Raw genomic sequence first — 22,167 nt, 5'->3', positions numbered from 1 at the left:
CCGGCTATTTGTGTAAAGATCCTTATTTTTAATAATATGAAACTTTCAACTAAATAAATAAAAGAGAAATGACAATTACTTAAGAATATGTATCTAATATAAAGCACGTCAGATGATTGATCAAATGTTACTATCATCACGTTAGATCATTGACATCCCTTTCCATTATCGACTGCCTAAGATAGAAAGTTGGTTCACAGACTTGCTTGGACAACTTCATAATTTTTGAAACAAAAAGGGAGTTGACCTAAATATATATAATCTCGGAGGAGTAGTGTATAACTTTTATCTTTTTATATGGCAGGAACTGGAAAATAATGATTTCAAATTCAGTTTTCCGAAAAAATAAAATAATAATTCATAGCAACGCTATTAGACATAGGGCTGATAATTTTGTATCAATTCACCTCGTTTTATCTCAAAAAGATAATACAGTTTCATGCAAAGTCGATAATTTAACATAAGCGAAAGTGTTTATTGTTGAAATATTTCTTGCGGCACTTTGAGAAATATACAAGAGAATTGTTAAAGGAGCTTTGTATTAGAGCGTACTTGAATTGTTTGATTGGTGAATTACAAATGAATAGCCCCCTTTATATACTTTTCTTTTGATACAAATGGTCTTTTTTTTTTTTTATACAAATAGTTTAGACTACTTAATTCTTACATATTCATTGGACTATGAGGGTTCATCAAGAAATGGATAAATTTTGGTGAAGATATAAGAGAGTTATCTCAAATTTTGATCTGAGTTATATCTTAGTGAAACTACTTATAAGAGAATAATAAATAAGTGAAATTTGGACTTATTTACATAGGCATCCTCCTTTCATATTTATGAAATGAAAATACAAAGAGACAAATTTGCCCCTAACTTTTATTAGATGATGTAATTATAAGTTATAACCCTTCAAGTCCCATACATATAATTTGAAGTTTTTAAGTAGCACTTATTTCAGCGTTTTGCTTAACCCCTGAAACTTCCATAAAAATTTTCTTTTATTTTGCGTGTGGGTGTTAAATGTTAATTCTATATTAAAAATAACAGAATTTTTGAAGGGCTATTAAATTAAGTTAAAGTAAATAATTTAAAGAGAAATGACAGTTACTAGAAAATTGGTTCTGGGTAATTTATAAGTTTGGAAATAATAAGGGGAGTTAACGATAATATATAATAGCTCGGAGGAGGAGTCTATAATTTTTACTTTTCACGGCGCCGTGGACGACGGCGGTGATGAGGCCAAGGCTTGACGCCGACGAGTTCTTCACTGGTCGGATCCGGTCAAATATGGAGCTCAATCGACTCGAGTTTCTAGAATGAAGTCAGAGGTCAGTCATGCTAGCTGATTTGGTACTAAGACGATGTCGTTTAGCGTTGTGAAGAGTTTCTGGAATTTGTGATTCATACGATGTCGTTTAGCTGTTACATAGGATAACACTTTTCTGTTCCATAACAATGAATTTAATAATAAAATTTTAATTTTAAGTAACAATATACAATACAATAGGCTGATATTAAGATATTTTATTAAAATATTGGCTTGTAGGTTTGCCCGGGGGGACCTTTTTATTATCTTTTAAAACAAAAAAGGGGAGTTGACCTTAATATTTATAGTACAATTGTTGGAGGAGGTATCTGTAATTTTTACCTTAATATATTACAGTTTTCTGACAACTCCATAGTTGTCTCTGAATCTCTTTCATTTGTCACAACTCTGTAGTCATCTCTCTGTCTCTCTCTTATCTTAATATATACTGTAATGGATAGCAAGGTTACTCAGTTACAGAAGGCCGATATGGAGGCTATTCTTGGGCCTGACTCAGAGCCATTTGAAACATTTATTTCTGATCACATAGACAGCTCCGAGGAAAATGATTCGGAGGCTAAGTCCATATTTAACATGATGAGGCAGAAGGATCCAGAATCCCTTGCACTTAAGCTTGTTGACTATCTTGGTCCTTCCCACGACTTTTATACCCGTCAAGAGTGTGCTCTCCTCTTAAAGAAGTTGCTTAAAGATGATGACTTATGCACTTGGCACAAATTAAGTGTCTCCACTCAATCAAGCATCAAGTGTATGATCCTTGATTGTATGAACCAAGAAGAATCAGAATTCATCATCGGAGAGCTTCGTTACACTGTTTATACGCTGGCTGCTTCACCTCTTCCGGATAATAACTGGCCTGAGTTATTGCCCTTCTTGCACCAATGCGTCACTAATTCTAGTTCAAACAACTTTTTAAAAAAGTCAGTTTTCTTAATACTTGCGCAACTAGCTGAGCATAGAAGCGAAAAGATTGTCCTTTGGGTAAAAGATCTGCACTCAGTATTCCTAAATACACTGAATGATGATACCCTCGATCTCAATGTGAGGATTGCGGCCACAAAAGCTGTGATCAACTTCATTCAGTGCGTATCGAGCTCAAATGAAAAGGAGCAATTTCAAGATCTATTGCCAGGTGTGCTGAGGACGTTGGCTGACACATTGAGCAGCGGTGGGGACGAGGATGCATCATGGTACGTGCTGGCATTTTTAAAGGACTTGGCGAAGAATGAGCCTAGGTTCTTGAGGCGACAACTAGTGGTTGTTGTGGGTTCAATATTGGATATAGCAGAGTATGAGAAATTGCAAGAGGGGACGAGGCATGGGGCGGTTGAATTTTTGGTAACTTTGGTTGAGGCAAGCTGGGAGAAGACACCTGGGATGATGAAGAGGTTGCTCTCGTTTATTAGCAGATGTTTAACAGTGTTAGTGAATTTATTAGCCGGTATAAAGGATGACCCTGATTGGCATAGTGCCAAGACCAAGTATGATAGTACAGGGGCAACAAGTAACCACGGCTTTAGTGTGCACTTCATAGAACGGTTTTCTCGTGCATTAGGAGGTAAGTCTTTTGTTCATATTGCTAAAGAGCAGCTGTCTGCTTACTGGGATGCCCCAGAGTGGGAGAAGCGCCATGCAGCTCCCTTTGCACTTGCTCAGATTGCTAAAGGCTGCTCAAAGCAGGTACACCAAAAAGCACTTACTTATTATGGCTATATGTTTTGATTGTAACGGATATAATATTATTTCAACTCGTAGCATTAAATGTATATGATTCCCCCCCCCCCCCCCCCCCCCCCCCCAAATACTTGTCAGAATGCTTTACACTGTTTCATCATTTAAAGTTATCTCTTTGATTTTTTTCTTAGGCAAATACGTACCTCGGAATCATGGCTCTTTTTGCTATTATAGGTGATGATTAAGGATCTGGATCAACCGGTGAAAAAGGTTTTAAATTGTCTCCAAGATCCTCATCCTCGAGTCAGATGGGCTGCTTGCTGCGCAATTGACATGCTATCAACTGTCTACCATCCAGATTTTCAAGAACAATACCATAACCAAGTAGTTCCTGCATTAGCTGCAACTATGGATCATGTTCATCCACGAGTGCAGGTTTGTCCTATGTGATATGTACTATTCAGGGATGCTGCAAGTTTCCCCTACAACAATTGCCAGCTAAGAGAAGATTAGATTATCATTACTACATGAAACAACCAACAAAGTTTTTATTCTTACTGCACCTCTACAAGGTGGTCTTATGTACCATACAGTTGAAGTTCTTTAACCTTGCCTAGGTATACCCCTTTAATTTTTATTTTTATCCATAAAAATAATAATTGAGAACTAATATACCTTTTATATTCTAGTATATCTGATTCCTAAGAATCTTGGGCTTAAAACTAAATATTCCACAACTGTCGGAGTTGGCTCTTTATCGATCCACTCATCTTATTGCATTCTGCTTGATTTCTTGATGTAATTTTGAGATTACTCAAAGAAGTCTCTTCACTATATATTGCTTCATTTGCTTAGTCGCAACACTTGTTCCCAGTTGGTCCTCAACAATCACTTTTGCTTTTCTGCAATATGACGCAAATTAAGGATGTATTGTGTAACATCCCTTCTAGAATTTTGTAATACAAACATGTATTGGCTTCGGCAGTGGAAAATCTATTTTGTGACTTTATTTTATTTGCAATAAGATCTCTCTTCTAACTTACAAGAACGTTGAGTGATTGTAATATACTATGAGATTATAGAGGAAGTAATTATTACTAAATGTCAGGGAAGGTAACTAAAGTGAACCCGTAAATAAAGTTTGGAAATAAGCATAAGCCTAAGGATTTGGTAGATGTGAATCCATTCAGTTGCTGATGCCAACTAATTTGGTCCTTTTACCTTTTTGGCATTTTTATAGGCATCTGCTGCTGGAGCTCTATCCTTCTTCTGTGTGTCCAACAAGCCAGATTTTTTGATACCTTACCTAGATGGAATAGTTAACAAACTGCTTGTACTTGTACAGGTGTGCAACTATAGAGGCCACCAAATTTCGGAGGTATGTTACTTCTGACAAGTGCAAGAGACTAATGATGTCTTTTTCGGCATTTTGTTGCTTGAAATGCAGAATGGCAAACAAATGGTCCAACAAGAAGCATTATATGCATTGTCTCGTATAACTGAATCTGTTAAGGTATTAGCTGGTGCTTTTGTTCCTGACTAAGTTCTATTTTTGATTAAATTATCATCATGAAGGCTGATATATTATACGTAAACAGGAGTACTTCCGGACCTATTATGACACTGTTATGCCACAGTTGAAAGCTTTCTTGAGAAATGCAGATCTTAAATCCGATTTCATTCTTCTTGCCAGAGCGATAGAGTGCATGAGCTGTGTTGGGTCTGCTGTTGGCAGGGAGAAATTTAGAGAAGACGCAGAGCAGGTCTTCTTCCAACTATGCCCAGTACTGAGCTTCGATGCCATTGATTGAACACATATATATTGATGCCATGCTCATAGGACACATCTCTTTTAGTTCCTTACTCATGGAATACTGAACACGTATATAGATGCGATCGATTGGGGTTGCTTCGTTCTTGTTTCATTTGTTATGCTTTGTTTCATGGCTTTACCGTAGTCGAACCATAATATAGATTACTCTTGTTTAAGTTACTATTTCTTTCAACAATTATGTGCAACAAAACGTATGACGGTGATATCTCTCCGCTATCTCTTGGCATTCTTTTTCTTGTCTTGGCCTGTGCTGGTGTGAGCTTATTTTCCTTTGGTCATTTCAGAATATAGAGCTTACTTTTTATTAGTTTCCTTTTTTATGTTGTCATTAAAGGTCATCAAAGTGATTATGATATCATTACAAGGAATACAAGCGAAGGGGGATGATTCTCCAACTGAATACTTGCTAAGGGTATGTGTAGATCACTTAATTTTAAGATCAAATTTCTTTCTAGATTGGCCTCTTTTTATTTTCTTAATTTCATTGCAGGCATGTGCTGCAATTTGCGATTGCCTAGGACAGGATTTTCTTCCTTATATCCATAAAGTCATGCCCTTTATTATTCAATATGCTCAACTTGAACCTGCTATAACCATCTCTGTGAAGCGGAACCAAGTTGCAGCCTGTTTTATGCTATGCCGCTTCGCTGAGACATTAAAGGGAGACTTCTACCCATGGGTTTCCCAGGTTGGCATGAACGATCATCTGCACGTTTTCCTTTTTGTCATGTGCAGTTGAGTGATGTCAAATTAAACAGGTCATATCAATGGCTTAATGCATTAAACAGGTTGTTTCAGTCTTTATTCCACTTCTGAAATTCTATACCCACAATGGTCTCAGGAAATGTGCTGTTAATTGTGAGAATTCTCGTGATTTCATGTGGTTTTTAATTTTCTAATTTTTCAATTGCTGAAGCAATTTTCTAAATTTTTGCTGTTTAAGCCATGTATATTTTGTTGCGTTCTGCTAAACTGGCTGTTGAGAAAGGGATCGCACAAGGTGCAAGTGAGGCATATTTCACAAAGTTGTCAGACCATATAATGCAGTCTTTGCTAGATGCTTTGCATGAGGTTGTTCTTAACCTCAGTAATTATGTTTTTTTTTTGGGTTCGGAGATTGTTTAACTTCGCTCTATTTGGATAAAGAGAAGTGACACTTGATTTGTTATCTCATGCAGGAGCCTATGACAGATATATCTGCAGTCATGTTGAGTACATTGAACAATTACCTGCAGGTTCGGTTATGTCGAAGACAATTTCCTTAATATTCTTGATCCAAGTTTGCATTTTTTCCTAGTGAGGTGGTATGTTTCTTTTTAATTTTTATGTTCCCACTTGATCATAAGTTGGCTTTTACGTAACCACACAGTAAATAACTCCAATTTCTTCTCCTTCAATAGAAATCTACAAAAACACTCATCCAAACTCATATCAGTTATATTATACCAGAAGCAAAGAAAACTTGGTACATCTCTTATAAAGAGGAAGACATGGGAACAAAGAGCGCGCAAGGACTTGCATGCTAATATGTTCAGGGGATCAAGTAAAGTAGGATCTCCTTATTCAATTCTTACTAAGTGTGCATTTATACCTACAAAGACATGGTCAAACTTTAATAAAATTCTTAAAAATTGAAATGTGGAATCAAATTTATGATAGAGATACGGAAGTTACGAAAGTTATCTTGACTAGTGAGTCTGACAAACAGCTTAGTAACTTTGTATTAGATTGGCTCCATTGGGAAACTTCTTTCTAGTAAACCCCCTGTTAATCCAGCTTCTAGCTATTGCTTGAAATGTTCTATTTAGTACTATAAAAGCGAGAAATAGCAAGAGTGGCAGAAAGTGAGTTAGAATGGCAAAATAGGATTGTCATTCTTGTCCTTATGTTTCTTCTTTCAGATCAGTCCACTTCTCAATGAAGGTCAGCTTCGTAGAATAGTGACTGAGGTAAGGCATGTCATTACAGAAAGTTCAAACAGAAAACGAAAATTCAAGGAGAGAGCAAAATCAGAAGACTTTGATGCTGAGGAAGATGAATTGCTGAGGACGGAAAAATGGCAAGAAGATCATATTTTGTGGCAGGTATGTTCCATTCTAAGAATGAAGTTCAGATATAAATGACACACTGTTGTACTCTTTATGCAAGCCTCACTTTGGTTATACTTTTACTTATCGAATAACCTGAGCTTTTTCTTATTATCAGCTTTGTCGAATATTAAAAACATTGATCAAAATGGTGAAGGCAGCATTCTTTCCTTTCATTGACGAGCTGGCATCATATCTGATTCCTATGTGGGTGAGTTCAGGACATGATAGCCACTTCTATTCTACCACTCTACTTATTTATTCATATCTATGTCTTAATTTTTTTTTTAATTTAAAATTTTAAAATTTTTCTTGCTTCTATGAAGGGAAAAGATAAAACAGCTCAAGAGAGATGTACACCAACTGTTATCTTTGCTAGCCTAGTGAGGGAGTGCCCTGAAGTGGCTCTAAAGTGGGTTTGTGTGTATGAGATTTTCTTAAATGGTTGGGATCACCATTTTGATAAAAATTATTTCCTTTGTCAACTAGGTACTGTGATATATTTCTACCTTTGTTTTTGGATGCAAGCAATGACGAGAACCCAAGAGTTAGACAGGTTTGGCTATCTTAATGGTTGCTGCCAGGTTCTTTATTCAAGTTGCTCACGATATCATTTAACCAAACACCATCGATGACGTGTCCAGAATGCTCTTTATGGACTTGGGCTTTATGCGGAATATGGTAGTTCTGTTTTCAAACCTGTTGTTAAAGGTATAATACCGTTGAATGTGATATTGAGATCCTTTTCAACATGGGAACTTGACGAAAAATGATACTACATTTTTGTACTTACTACTAAATCTCATGACATGATTCAGAGGCTATTTCAAGGATCAATGTTGTGATAATGCATTTATGTGCTCGTGAACCTGAGAATGAATGTGCATATGATAATGCTGTTTCTGCACTGGGTAAGATATGTCAGTTCCATCGGGAAAGTATCAATTCAGCCCAGGTTTGTCCTTCTTGAAATCCTTATTATTTATTTGTCTATTCATTCTTAAGCCTACAGGTCATATATGCTTGAGTTGGAATTCTGATATTTAAGGTGTACATTTAGGTCTTTATTGCAAACTTCCTTGCATGCATCAAATAGTTTGAGAGCTGCAATTATTTTTTTATGGTTCATTTTAATCTTTCTCATAGCCGCTGATTCAGTTCTATAAGTTGAATTGCACTAGAATGGGATATAGTAGTGTGACCTTCTTATTCAACATAAAGAGATTTAAAAGAGGTTCCAGTAATTCCTGTCTTATTCATTTACTTATTTCATCCTTTATTTGAAAAGTGTCTTAGTTAACCCAACAAGAATATTGTTATACTATGCAACTTAATATGATTAATAAGCTAATGATTGATTGATATGCTTGTACTTTCTACACTTTCTAAAAGTTAGTTCCAAATTGCATAATTATTGCCATTTCCCTAGTTATTAAGACTTTTTTATTTTCTCTCTTTCTGTTGTTCTCCGGACTATTTAAGACACTCGTATTTTCCTTCCTTTCATGAAAAGGAAAAAAAGTATTTATTGCTATACATGTATATTGAGATTCCTCTGTTTCCTTTAAGTTATACTTGCTAATGGAGATCCCTTTGAGTTTATTTCCTTTTTTCACCTACTCCTTTTATCTCATATTATATGACACTAATTGACTTGTCTAGAGTTTGAAATGTTCATTTGACTTATGGTAGTGGAAGAGAATATTACTCCAACTAATAGTCGAAAATCTAGTTTGGTTGATATAACATGGTATGGCGTATCAAAGTTTAAAATTTTAGTTTTAAATGAATTTGAAATCTACAAAATTGTGAAAGTTGTATGGTAAATATTATTAGTCAAATGGCGTCAAACATTTTAAGATGTCCTTCAGATAAATTGGGTTGGAGAGAGCATTTGATTTAGCTTTACCATAAGATACTTTACTAAGCTCAAAAGTGTTTAAAAAAGAAAGAGAAGAAAATACTCAAAAGACACTTTTACATTATCAGTACTTTTTTACATTTTAAAAAGACTGCAAACAATTGCTAACATGGTCGTTGGTGCAATTGTTTGTGCCTTTTGTTAATACCTTCTGATAAGAGTCTGTTTCATTGTGCATGCGCACAAATGTTGAAATATGGTAAAGCATATTGCTTTTGATCTTCACAGATAAAGTGATGTTCCTCCATTGTACTATTTAATCTTGCTATAATTTCTTCACAATTCTAATTCCAAATCCTTTGGTAGATTGTTCCGATTTGGTTGAATTGCCTGCCTATAAAGGGTGACCTGGCTGAAGCCAAATATGTTCATGGCGAGCTATGTTCGATGGTTGAAAGGTACTGGATTAGTTTGCTCTAGTTTTCATCCTTTTCTGGTCTTCGCTTTACTATTTTAAATCTTCATTGTTATCTGTTTTACGTATTTATTTTGGAAAACTAGAAAAGAAAAGATTACAAAATGGCAACATATGATTGGAACTATTTTTTGAAAATATAATTCCAAGTGTTATGCTAGCATGTTTCCTGATTTCACATCTTGGGAAATCTAACCCATCACTAGCCAAACAAACTCTTGAAGTATCATTTAGCATTGTAACTAGTTTACAAGTTTGCAACAGTGCAACAACAACAACAATAACTAAGCCTCAGTCCCAAACAAGTGGGGGAAGTTTATGACAGTGCAATTGCAACAATGTTTATTTTATATGTTTTAGAAATATTTCATTAGGATGTGCAATTCCAAGTGTAGGCTTTCGTGATAAGAGATCCCCAATTTCCTTCTGATGTATATAAAGTATATGATCTTTGTAGCATTTACAAGCCTTTCTGATTGTAGTATTTAATGAATTTTTAGTCTTCAATGTTTCACTGAAAGGTTGTGCACAAATTTAGCCATTTCTTGAACCTATAAAAACAAAACAGAAAATTACCATTAATATAGAAAAATACATGTAGAAATAAATTTTAATTGCACATAAACCTTATTATCTACAAAGTTTACTTCTTTTGCAAACATGTAGAGAAAAGATACAACCATTATTATGAAAAAATGCATAATGCAGATAGTTGTAAACTATTGAAGGTTTCGACACGATAGTTTCTTACACTGCACTTGCACATAATGCCTCGGCATTTGACCAAGTATATAAAGGATGCCATGGTGGCACAATTGAATCACATAAGTTGTGAACTACTAAATTAAGAAGACGCCGCACAAATATATTCATGTAACGACCCGGCCGGTCGTTTTGAGTATTACAACCATGTTCTCCCATTTATTGCTCAATTTATACTTTACAGTTGTTTTATGATTTACCGAGTTAGTTGGTTCGGATCCGGAAGGATTTCGGAGTGAAACGAGATACTTAGTTTCATAATTGAAAATTTAAGTTAGAAAAGTTGACCGGATATTGACTTAGGCGTAAACGATCTCGGAATTGAATTCTGATAATTCCAATAGCTCCGTATGGTGATTTTGGATTTAGGAGCGTGTCCGGAAAATTATTTGGAGGTCCGTAGTGGAATTAGGCTTAAAATGGCGAAAGTTAAATTTTTTGGGAAGTTTGACCGGGGGTTGACTTTTTGATATTGGGGTCGAAATCCGATTCTGAAAATATTAATAAGTCTGTTATGACTTGTGTGCAAAATTTGAGGTCAATCGGACGTGATTTGATATGTTCCGGCGTCGTTTGTAGAAATTGAAGGTTTCAAAGTTCATTAGGCTTGAATCTACGTGGGATTCGTATTTTTAGCGTTGTTTGAGGTGATGAATAAGTTCGTATGATGTTTTGGGACTTAATGGTATGTGTGGTTGAGGTCCCGGGTGGCTCAGGTGAGTTTCGGATGCTTAACAGATCATTTTTGGACTTGGCTTGATAGCTGAAGTTCTCGTTTCAGCAGGTTATGGTTTCTTTGTACGCGATCACATGGATTCATTCGCTATCGCGTAAGCTTAATTGAGGCAGTGATGATTTTGTGCTTCGCGATCGCGTGAATTGGACACGATCGCGTAGCTATGCGAGTTTGTTATCCGCGAACGCGTGAAGAAGGTCGCGTTCACGTAGAGTAAGTGGAGCAGAAATAGAGGTCACGCGTTTTGTGCTTCGCGATCGCGTGGACGAGTTCGCGATCGCGTAGGCATGTGAGAGTGAGCTTCGCGATCGCGTGAAAAAGTCCGTGATCGCGTAGGGTTCAATCTGGGCAGTGAAAAACTATGCTTCGCGATCGCGTAGAGCAAATGATTGGGCAGTGAGTTTAAGTTCTGACATTTTTGACGGATTTGAACTCGGGAAGAGGCGATTTTCGGTAGTTTTTCAAGAAAAACAACGGGTTAAGTGTTCTTAACTCAATATTGGTTAAATTATCCTAATCCATGGTTATTTTTATCATTTAATTGGTGAATTAAGTTGGAAAAATTTGAAAACCCTCTTGGATAAATTTGAGGATTTTAGGGTCGAATTGTTATCGAAATTTTTCTCATTTGCAGGTCAGATAGAGAACTTATTGGTCCCAGCTATCAGTACATTCCAAAAGTTATTTCAGTTTTTGCGGAGGTTAGTTTGAAATCAGAACTATTAGATACTAGATTAAGTTCATGACTGATATAAAATTTCCCAAGAAGCTTACCGGCATTACTAATTTACTGGTAGGGAAGGAAGGTAACCCTTACGATAAGAGAGTCTATCTTGCCCAGGCTATTATGCTATTATCGGATCAGTTATTAATGTCCCATGTAGCTCATTACAAAAAAGTAAAAAATGCATTTGAAATCTTATGAAACGTTAAAAATTACACAATATTTCATGCTTTTCTTCTATTTTTTGAAGTATTGATTTGACTACCAGTTCTCTAGGAGAAAATATACTATTAATAACATCTAAAGTAGAGAGGTCAGTAGAGAGGTAAAAAGAAGTCCAACTAATACTTTTCAAGCATCTAACATTAAATTACATTCTCATATTCAATTCCCTTTTGATTTAAATTTCATCTAGATGGTTGACTGATCTGCCGATATGAACGTATCATTATATTGTGGATGTTGCCTATTAAACCAAAACTTATGTATGTATAAACATTCGGTAATTGAATGTTGGTAATTAATGTATTACTTTTTTTAAGAAAGAAAAAAAGAACACAATCAGCTCCTATTGCGATAGAGAGGTTAAATTTAGTTCATGCACTTATATCTTATACCATCTTGTGATCTTATAGTATAGAAATGAGTTGATCCTTTCATTTTTTTTTGCATACTAGAGGTTTAGTTTTATTTTGTGAAAAGAACATTGTTATTATTTCATAAAATAACTTGCCTCTAAGGAATAACTTATAGGTAATAGTTACATACTGAATATAAAAGAAGAGTTTGTACATTTTCTTATTGTGCTAATGCTGGGCAAAAACCAATCTTAAATTCTGAATATGAGATTGTGATAAGATACAAATTATATACAGATATATATTTTGACCCTTATTAAATTTCTTGTTGTTGAGAAATTACATACATTTAATAGGGCCTTTAAATAGGGAAGGGAAAAATAACCAAGACTATTAAATAGCAAAATGAGAAGAGAAAACATACCGTGTTTGAAGATTGATGAGTAGCAACACTCTTTGAGACCTGCAACAGATGTTAAAGTTGTAATTGTTCGAATCCGCTTGTCCACTTAAAACACATACTAAAAGTTATAACTGTTTGATTAGCAACATTTAAGCAAAAGTAATAAATGATAATAATCAGTCACTTCTCCTAACTCACGTTTGATGAAGACGTTTGGCGTTTGTAGTTAAGTAATGAGGTAAACAATTAAAGTTAGCGGGTAAAAAAGAGGAGAAAAATTCAATAGAAGGAGAAAAAAGACACATGTCATTCTTAGCTTTTGAGCGGTGCCAAGTCATCCTCTCAAAATGTTTTTAACTTAAACTCTAAGCTTTTTGAATTTAAAGATGCAAAAGATTTAAATACATTTCAATATTCGAGCACTAAAAATATTATTTTATAAATTCAATAAAAAGAATTATAACCGCGCGAAGCGCGGATCAATTCACTAGTGTTATTAAAAAAGGCATGCAAGAAATCATCTAATTTTGTATTCTACATTGGCGTACGTGAGTTGAAATTAGGGCTGGCAAGTGGGCCGGTCCCGGGCCTAAACGGGTCAAGTGGGCCGGTCCAAATAGTCCCGGGCCCGGTCCCAAATTAAACGGGTCCGGGCCTAAACGGGCTTTTTGTAAGGATCGGCCCGGGATCGTTTAGACCCGGGCTAAACAGTCCCGGCCCGCGGGCTAAACGAGCTAAGTGGGCCCAACATATTTTAAAAATAAAATAAAAATTAAATAGATATTAGAGACAAAAGTATGTTAAAAAAAAAATATTTAAGACAATGCTTTGTAAATTTTATTATAGAATTGTGACCTAAATTTTAATATTTAATATTTAATATATATATATATATATATATATATATATATATATATATATATATATAAAGTTATATTCGATAAGTTATATATACATCTTATATATAGTATATAAGATGTATATATAGTATAGTATAGTATAGTATATATATTAAATGTATAAGTAATAAGCTATATTCGATAAGTTATATATACATCTTATATACTATATATAAGATGTATATATAGTATAGTATAGTATAGTATAGTATATATATTAAATGTATAAAAAGTTTGGGGTTAAAACAAAGTTGGGGGGTTAAATGACTTTTTTATAAATAGCCAACGGCTATATTTTTTTTTTAAAAAAAGATTTTTTTTTTCTTTTAAAAATATAGCCGTTGGGACCGTTTGGCCTGCTAAGGGACTGGTCCGGTCCCTGGCGGGCTAAATGGTCCCGGGCCTGGCGGGCCCAAACCATAGGATCGGCCCACGAAATCGACCCAGGCCCACTAAAATCGGGTCCCGGGCCTAGACCGCCCCAATTGCCACCCTTAGTTGAAATACGTGGTTCCAACGAAATATTTTTCTTCTCTCACTTTCGACGAATTCCTCCGTGAATATGAAAGAGATATCGATATCCGAGACATGGAGGGTTTGGGATTCTCTGTGATTAGGCGCCCTGATTATAAATTTAATTCCGTTCTTGAATTCACCAAATTTGATCTCCGCCTTTAACTACAAGAAAAATATGGCACGTAACCAACAAAGATATATATTGTAACAGGTTGAGATTTTGTCTTGGGCTTTCTATACTCAACTCTAGTGTGATGACCCAAATTGTCATCTTTTAAATTTAATAAGTAATTCTGTATTTTAAGACCTCAAAAAATACCATTTATCCTTCCTCGACTTGCATGCGCAGTCTGTAAAATTTTATGGAAAGTTTTCATGTGAAAAATGAATTAAAATGTGAAATAGAGCTTTAAAATTCAAGTGAGTTGACTTTGGTCAACGTTTTTAGTAAACGGACCCGGATCAGTATTTTGACAGTTCCGGTAGCTCCGTATCGTGATTTGGGACTTGGGCGTATGCCCGAAATTTAATTTGGAGGTCCCTAGCTCAAGTTATGACCATTTAACGGAACTAACAATTTAAAGGCTAAATATTTCAAGTTTAACCACGGGGTTGACTTTTTGATATCGGAGTCAGTATCCAATTCTGAAAATTTGAACAGCTCCGTTATGTCATTTATGACTTGTGTGCCAAATTTGAAGTCGTTCCGGATTCATTTAATATGTTTTGGCACGAGATTTGCAATTTGAAAGTTTAAAACTCAAAGTTCGAATCAGAGTGTGAATTATAATTTCAGTGTTGTTTGACGTGATTTTAGACCCCGAGTCAGTTCGTATTATGTTACAGGACTTGTTGGTATATTCGAATGGGGTCCCGAATACCCCGAAAGTGAAACGGATCGAAATCGGAACAAGAATTGGACTTAAGCAAAAATCTGAAATTTGGGTTCTGCTATAATCGCACCTACAGAATTTTGACCGAAGGTGCGAGCTCGCAGAAGCGAGACATCCATCGCAGATGCGGCCTTCGGAGGTGCGGCCCTTGTGCGCAGAAGCGGACGTCGCAGGTGCGAGATTTTGTCCGAAGATGCAGAACCTCGCCTGATAGCCCCTTTTCGCAGATGCGAGATTTTTCTCGCAGATGCGAGCTCGCATATGCGAACCCAGGCACCGCAGATGCGAAAATGCTAGGCAGAATACATAAAATTGGGTCTTAGCCATTTTTACTCATTTTTGAGTTTTGAGTCTCGGATTTGGGCGATTTCAAGGGGAATTTTCACGACTTTGAACTGGGTAAGTGTTCTTTATCATAAAGTGATTATATTTCACAAATCCATATCTATATTCATCATTTATTTCGGATTTAGATGGAAGAAATTGGAATTTTTGCAAAATTTTCCAAAAATAAAAATTTAAGATTTGAAGATCCATTTGATATCGGAATTGGACAAATTTGGTATGGTTTAACTCGTATCGGAACGGGTGTTCGGATTTCGCGAGTTTTTCCGGAATTTAAGATGTGGGTCCCACTGTCGAATATTTTAATGAATTTCGAATTTTTATCCGAAAAATTTATAAATTCATATGGAATTAATTCCTATGATTAGTATTGAATATATTGAATTGTTTGTGAATAGATTTGAAGCTTTCGGAGGCAAATTTAAAAGAAAAAGCTATGGTTGAATAATTGATTGGAATTTGCAAAGCGAGGTAAGTGTCGAGGTTAACCTTGACTTGAGGGAATAGAACCCTTAAATTGTTTGTTATGTGAATTGTATGTAAACGACATATAGGCGAGGTGACGAGTGTCTATACGTCGTCAAATTAATTGTTTGCCTGCTTACTTAAAAAATCATAAATTATTTTTAATCATAAATTAATTATTATAATAATTGTTTCTCTCTTATTCTTTGCAAATATAAATTCTTGAATTCCTGCATTAATTGTTACATGCTATTTGAATTATGTGCCTTAATTGTTATTTGACATTTAGCATATTAAATATTAAACTGCCTATTTGCTCCCTGATTTCCATAATAATTTGCTATTTGTCATTGTTTGCTTCAGAATTAAATCATAATTATTGTATGCTTGTTGTCTTGAAATTCTATATTAATTCTTACATTTATTGAAAAAATTTCTTCTATAAGAATTGGTAAATGAAAATGTTGGAGGAGCGGGTTGCACGCCGCAACAAGATTGATTATAATGAATATATTGGAGGATCGGGTTGCGCGCCGCAACAGACTTATTAAAAGTCAATATTGGAGGATCGGGTTGCACGCCGCAACCGACTTATTAAAAGTCAATATTGGAGGATCGGGTTGCACGCCACAACAGACTTGTTAAAAAGTTAATATTGGAGGATCGGGTTACACGCCGCAACAGACTTGATTAAAATGAATATGTTGGAGGAGCGGGTTGCACGCCGCAACAGAACTGAATGTGGATATATTGTGAGAGCGGGTTGCACGCTGCAACAGAAATAATGGAAATGATAATTGGTTATGACTACTGAGTTGCCTTCAATTATTATAAATGAATTACTTGATTTATTCCTATTATTGTTGTTGCTACTAATATTGCATACAGGTAATGTAAGTGACCCGCCTTAGCCTCGTCACTACTTCGTCGAGGTTAGGCTCAGCACTTACCAGTACATGGGGTCGGTTGTACTGATACTACACTCTGCACTTGTGCAGATTTTGGAGTTGGTCCCAGCGGCGTACCATAGTTTTGCTCGGATTTCAGTTATTCAGAGGAGACTTGAGGTATAACTGCATGGAGTCCGCAGTTCTGAAGTCCTCGTCTATTTTACTTTGGCTGTGTGTTTATTTCCAGATAACTTTATTTTATTCAGACCTTTATTTGTATTTATTCTAGAAGCTCGTGCACTTGTGACACTAATTCTGGGATGGTATTTAGACACCGTTGTTTGATGCATTATTTTACTATATTTTAAACTTTGCTTCCGCATTTGTTTCCTTATTATTAATAAATTTAAAATTATTTTAAAAATGGATAATATTATTCTAACGTTGACTTGCAAGTGAAATGTTAGGCGCCATCACGGTCCGAAGGTGGGAATTTCGGGTCTTGACAGTTGATATCAGAGCACTAGGTTACATAGGTCTCACGAGTCACGAGCAAGCTTAGTAGAGTCTGGAGGATCGGTACAGAGATGTCTGTGCTTATCTTCCAGAGGCTATGAAGTTTAGGAACAAGTTTCACTTCTATTCTACTCTGTCGTGCGATTTATTTCTATCATTGACGATTGAACTCTTCTATTCTTGTCCTCTCGCAAATGGCGAGAACACGCACTGCGTCTACAACTGGACAGGAGCCAGAGCCCCCAGTGACAACTACAATTAGGGGCAAAGGCCGAGGCCGAAGTAGAAGCAGAGGTAGAGCTCAGTCCAGAGCTCGAGCATCCGCACCTGTTGTAGAACCTTAGGTGGATCTTCAGGAGGAGGTTGCAGTTCAAAATGTAACAATTGGACCAGTTCAGGTCCCGGAAGGTTCATAGCCACTCCAGCAGCCCCGCCAATTGGGGTAGTTCAGCCAGTTGTTGTGGCACAGATCGGTGATAGGCCCGCCATGTCTTTTGAGGCCTTATTGAGATTGGATAAGTTCACTAAGCTCTTTCCAGTTCACTTCAGTGGTGCACCTTCTGAAGACCCACAGAATTATTTTGAACGCTGCGGAACATGGGTATAGTTGAGACTAATGGGGTTGATTTTGCTGTATTCCAGATGACGGGTTCCGCCAAGAGGTGGTGGAGAGATTATACATTGACTAGACCAGTTGGATTGCCTGCACTTACCTGGTAGCAGTTCTCTCAGCTATTTCTGGAGAAGTTCCTTCCTATCACACTGAGGGAGGATTACCGAAAGCAATTTGAGCGTCTACAGCAGGGCAGTATGACTGCTACTCAGTATGAGTATCGTTTAGTGGATTTGGCCCGTCATGCTCTCCTTTTACTACCTACTGAGGGAGAGAAACTGAGAAGATTTATTGACGGACTCACTCACCCTATCAAACTTCAGATGGCCAAGGAGACCGGAAGTGAGATTTCTTTTCAGGCGGCTGCTAATGTCGCAAGGAGAATTGAGATGGTTCTTGCACAGAAAAGAGGGCAGAGGTCTGATAAGAGGCCTCGTCAGTTCGGTGGTTACAGTGGTGCCTCGTCTGGAGGTAGGGGTAATTTTGGTAGAGGTCACCCTCCCAGACCGTTTCATTCAGCACTTCATGTATCTCCCGGTGCTTTGGGGAGTCATGGTCCTATTATGCCTTACTCTGGGCAGCCAGTATTCAGTGCACATTCAGCTTCTATCAGTGCACCACCACTCCAGAGTTACTACAGTGGTTATCCGGCCCATCTGGGTCAGCTTCAGCTTCAGCAGCCACGGCATCAGGATTGGTGTTATGAGTGTGGGAACATTGGTCACATCAGGAGGTATTGACCTAGATTGGCGAGTAACAGATCTCAACAAGATTCTCGTGCCATCATACCGGCACCGGTTGCTTCACTGCCTGCTCAGCCAGCTAGAGGCAGGGGTCAAGCAGCTAGAGGTAGAGGTCAGGCCATTAGAGGTGGAGGTCAGGCCATTAGAGGTGGAGGTCAGACCGTTAGAGGTGGAGGCCAGCTAGTCAGAGGCCGTCCCAGGGACGCAGTTCATAGTGGTGGGGCCCAACCCCGATTTTATGCTTTTCCAGCTAGGCCTGAGGCCGAGTCATCTGATACTGTGATCACAAGTATTATTCCAGTTTGCCATAGAGATGCTTCAGTTCTATTTGATCCAGGATCTACTTATTCCTATGTGTTCTCCTATTTTGCTTCATATTTGGTTGTGTCTTGTGATTCTCTAAGTGCTTCTGTGTATGTATCTACACCGGTGGAAGACTCTGTTGTAGTATATCATGTCTATCGTTCGTGTGTGGTTACTATTGGTAATATTGAGACTAGTGTGGATCTTCTACTTCTTGATATGGTAGATTTTGATGTCATCTTGGGTATGGATTGGCTGTCTCCTTACCATGTTATATTGGACTGTCATGCCAAGACAGTGACCCTAGCTATGCTGGGGTTACCTCGGTTAGAGTGGAAAGGAACTTCTGGCCATTCTGCCAGTAGGGTTATTTCTTATATGAAAGCTCAGCGTATGGTAGAGAAAGGGTGTCTAGCCTATTTGGCTTATATTCGCGATCCCAGTGTGGATGTCCCTTCTATGGACTCAGTACCAGTTGTTCGTGAATTTCCAAAAGTATTTCCTGCAGATTTGCCGGGGATGCCACCCGACAGGGATATTGGCTTCTGTATTGATTTGGCTCCGGGCACTCAGCCCATTTCTATTCCACCATACCGTATGGCCCCGCCGGAGTTGAAAGAATTGAAAGAGCAGTTACAAGACTTGCTTGATCAAGGATTCATAAGATCCAGTGTCTTGCCCTATGGTGCACCATTATTATTTGTAAAGAAGAAAGATGGCTCTATGCGGATGTGTATAGATTATCGGCAGTTGAACAAGGCCACTATCAAAAACAAATACCCGCTGCCAAGAATTGATGACTTATTTGATCAGCTTCAGGGTGCCAAGGTATTTTCGAAGATTGATTTGAGATCTGGTTACCATCAGTTGAAGATTAGGGCATCTGATGTCCCTAAGACAGCTTTTCGGACTCGGTATGGGCATTACGAGTTCCTAGTAATGTCATTTGGGTTGACAAATGCTCTAGCAACATTTATGGATTTGATGAATCGGGTGTTCAAGCCTTATTTGGATTCTTTTGTGGTTGTATTCATTGATGATATCTTGATTTACTCCAGCAGTTGAGAGGAACATGAGCAACATCTTCGAAGTGTGCTTCACACCTTGAAGAATAATCAGTTATATGCCAAGTTTTCAAAATGTGAGTTTTGGATAGACTAAGTTGCCTTTTTGGGGGCATGTTGTATCAGCAGAAGGCATAAAGGTGGATCCTAAGAAGATTGAGTCTGTTCAAAATTGGCCTAGACCTACTTCAGTTACAGAGATCCGGAGTTTCCTAGGTTTAGCAAGTTATTATCGTCGCTTCGTGGAAGGGTTTTTATCTATAGCAGGACCATTGACCAGATTGACACAGAAAGGTGTCCCATTCAGATGGTCAGACGAGTGTGAGTTGAGCTTTCAGAAGCTCAAGACCGCTTTGACTACGACGCCAATATTGGTATTACCCATAGGTTCAGGATCGTATACGGTATATTGTGACTCATCTCACATTGGGCTTGGTGCAGTATTAATGCAAGATGGCAAGGTAATTACATATGCGTCGCGGCAGTTGAAAGTTCACGAGAAAAATTATCCTGTTAATGACTTAGAATTGGCAGCAATTGTTCATGCGCTGAAAATTTGGAGGCATTACCTCTATGGTGTCTCGTGTGAGGTATTTACTGATCATCGTAGCCTCCAATATCTGTTCAAACAAAAGGATCTTAATTTGAGGTAGAGAAGACGGATGAAGTTGTTGAAAGACTATGATATCACCATTTTGTATCACCCCGGAAAGGCCAATGTGGTGGTCGATGCCTTGAGTAGAAAGGCTGTGAGTATGGGTAGTCTTGCGTATATTCCGGTTGGTAAGAGACCATTAGCTGTAGATGTTCAGACTTTGGCTAACCAGTTCATGAGGTTAGATATTTCAGAACCCAGTCAGGTTCTAGCTTGCACGGTCGCTCGGTCTTCTTTATATGAGCGCATCAGAGAGAGGCAATATGATGATCCTCATTTACTTGTCCTTAAGGACACGGTGCGGCACGGTGATGCCAAATAGGTTGCTGTAGGGGAAGATGGTGTTCTGCGAATGTAGGGCCGTATTTGTGTGCCTAATGTGGATGGGCTTCGTGAATTAATTCTTGAAGAAGCACACAGTTCCAGGTATTCTATTCATCCAGGTACCGCCAAAAATGTATCAAGATTTCCGGCAACATTATTGGTGGAGGAGAATGAAAAAGGATATAGTTGCACATGTAGCTCGGTGTCTGAATTTTCAGCAAGTTAAGTAAGAGCATCAGAGACCTGGTGGTTTGTTTCAGAAGTTAGAAATTCTTGAGCGGAAGTGGGAGCGTATCATAATGGATTTTGTTGTTGGGCTCCCACGGACTCAGAGAAAATTTGACGCAGTTTGGGTCATTATGGACAGGTTGACCAAGTCAGTCCATTTCATTCCAGTGGCAGTTACCTATTCTTCAGAGAGGTTAGCTGAAATTTACATTCGTGAGATTGTCCGCCTTCACGGTGTGCCCGTGTCTATTATTTCATATCGAGGTACGCAGTTTACCTCACATTTCTGGAGGGCTGTATAGCGTGAGTTAGGCACGCAGGTGGAATTGAGTATAACATTTCATCCACAGACAGATGGACAGTCAGAGCGCACTATTCAGATATTGGAAGATATGCTCCGCGCTTGTGTTATAGACTTTGGAGTTTCTTGGGATCAATTCTTGCCACTTGCGGAGTTTGCTTATAATAATAGCTACCAGTCGAGTATTCAGATGGCTCCATATGAGGCATTATACGGAAGGCGATGCCGATCGCCAGTTGGTTGGTTTGAAACGAGAGAGGCTCAGTTGTTGGGTACCGATTTGGTACAGGATGCCTTGGATAAGGTAAAGATTATTCAGGATCGACTTCGCACAGCTCAGTCTAGGCAAAAGAGTTATGCCGACCGTAAAGTTTGTGATATTGCATTCATGGTAGGAGAAAGAATATTGCTCCGGGTTTCACCTATGAAAGGTCTAATGAGGTTTGGAAGGAAGGGCAAGTTCAGCCCTAGGTATATCGGACCCTTTGAAATTCTTGAAAGGGTGGGTGAAGTACCCTACATGCTTGCATTACCACCTAGTTTATCAACGGTTCATCAGGTGTTCCATGTGTCTATACTTCGGAAATATCATGGTGATCCATCCCATGTATTAGATTTCAGCTCAGTCCAATTGGACAAAGATTTGACTTACGAGGAGCCAGTGGCTATTCTAGCCCGGCAGGTCCGACAGTTGAGGTCAAAGAGTTATCCTTCAGTCCGGGTGCAATGGAGAGGTCAGTCGTAGAGGCATCTACCTCGGAGTCCGAGTCAGACATGCGGAGTAAATATCCACACCTTTTCTCCAGCTCAGGTACGTTTTCTAACTCCGTTCGAGGACGAACGTTTGTTTAGAGGTGGAGAATGTGATGACCCAAAATATCATCTTTAAATTTAATAAGTAATTTTGTGTTCTAAGAGCTCGAAAAATACTATTTATCCTTTCTCGACTT

At 37.7% G+C, this 22,167-nt stretch overlaps 1 protein-coding gene across 4 annotated transcripts; it reads left to right on the top strand.

Moving 5' to 3' along the window:
* The first annotated feature begins 1,166 nt into the window (after positions 1–1,166).
* Positions 1,167–16,832, top strand: LOC104092190 (uncharacterized). Of its 4 annotated transcripts, XR_011412467.1 has the most exons (20): positions 1,169–3,008; positions 3,237–3,437; positions 4,243–4,347; positions 4,450–4,515; positions 4,601–4,765; positions 5,171–5,248; positions 5,327–5,524; positions 5,625–5,694; positions 5,780–5,907; positions 6,015–6,071; positions 6,738–6,920; positions 7,042–7,134; positions 7,250–7,335; positions 7,413–7,479; positions 7,568–7,634; positions 7,742–7,878; positions 9,151–9,242; positions 11,392–11,458; positions 15,514–15,586; positions 16,579–16,832. XR_011412467.1 is itself a non-coding variant. In XM_033655095.2 (19 exons), exons 1-19 carry the CDS (start codon positions 1,761–1,763, stop codon positions 14,832–14,834), a joined length of 3,219 nt encoding a protein of 1,072 aa, XP_033510986.1. In that variant the 5' UTR covers positions 1,167–1,760; the 3' UTR covers positions 14,835–14,849. The 4 variants fall into 4 exon arrangements, 3 of the variants coding, with proteins under 3 accessions (XP_033510986.1, XP_070046072.1, XP_009596016.1); XM_033655095.2 differs by lacking the exons at positions 15,514–15,586; positions 16,579–16,832 and adding an exon at positions 14,724–14,849 and having other exon boundaries at positions 1,167–3,008; XM_070189971.1 differs by lacking the exon at positions 15,514–15,586 and having other exon boundaries at positions 1,168–3,008.
* Positions 16,833–22,167: the final 5,335 nt, after the last annotated feature.

This window comes from Nicotiana tomentosiformis, chromosome 11, assembly GCF_000390325.3.
Source record: "Nicotiana tomentosiformis chromosome 11, ASM39032v3, whole genome shotgun sequence".
NCBI lineage: Eukaryota > Viridiplantae > Streptophyta > Magnoliopsida > Solanales > Solanaceae > Nicotiana > Nicotiana tomentosiformis.
This window is presented reverse-complemented; position numbering and strand designations above follow the sequence as displayed.

Excerpts from the sequence above, each read along its gene's own strand:
- LOC104092190 (XM_033655095.2), top strand. The coding sequence starts at position 1,761 with ATGGATAGCAAGGTTACTCAGTTACAGAAGGCCGATATGGAGGCTATT. Across the intron at positions 4,348-4,449 it reads AACTGCTTGTACTTGTACAG|AATGGCAAACAAATGGTCCA; the intron begins GTGTGCAACTAT and ends CTTGAAATGCAG. Across the intron at positions 6,072-6,737 it reads CATTGAACAATTACCTGCAG|ATCAGTCCACTTCTCAATGA; the intron begins GTTCGGTTATGT and ends TTCTTCTTTCAG.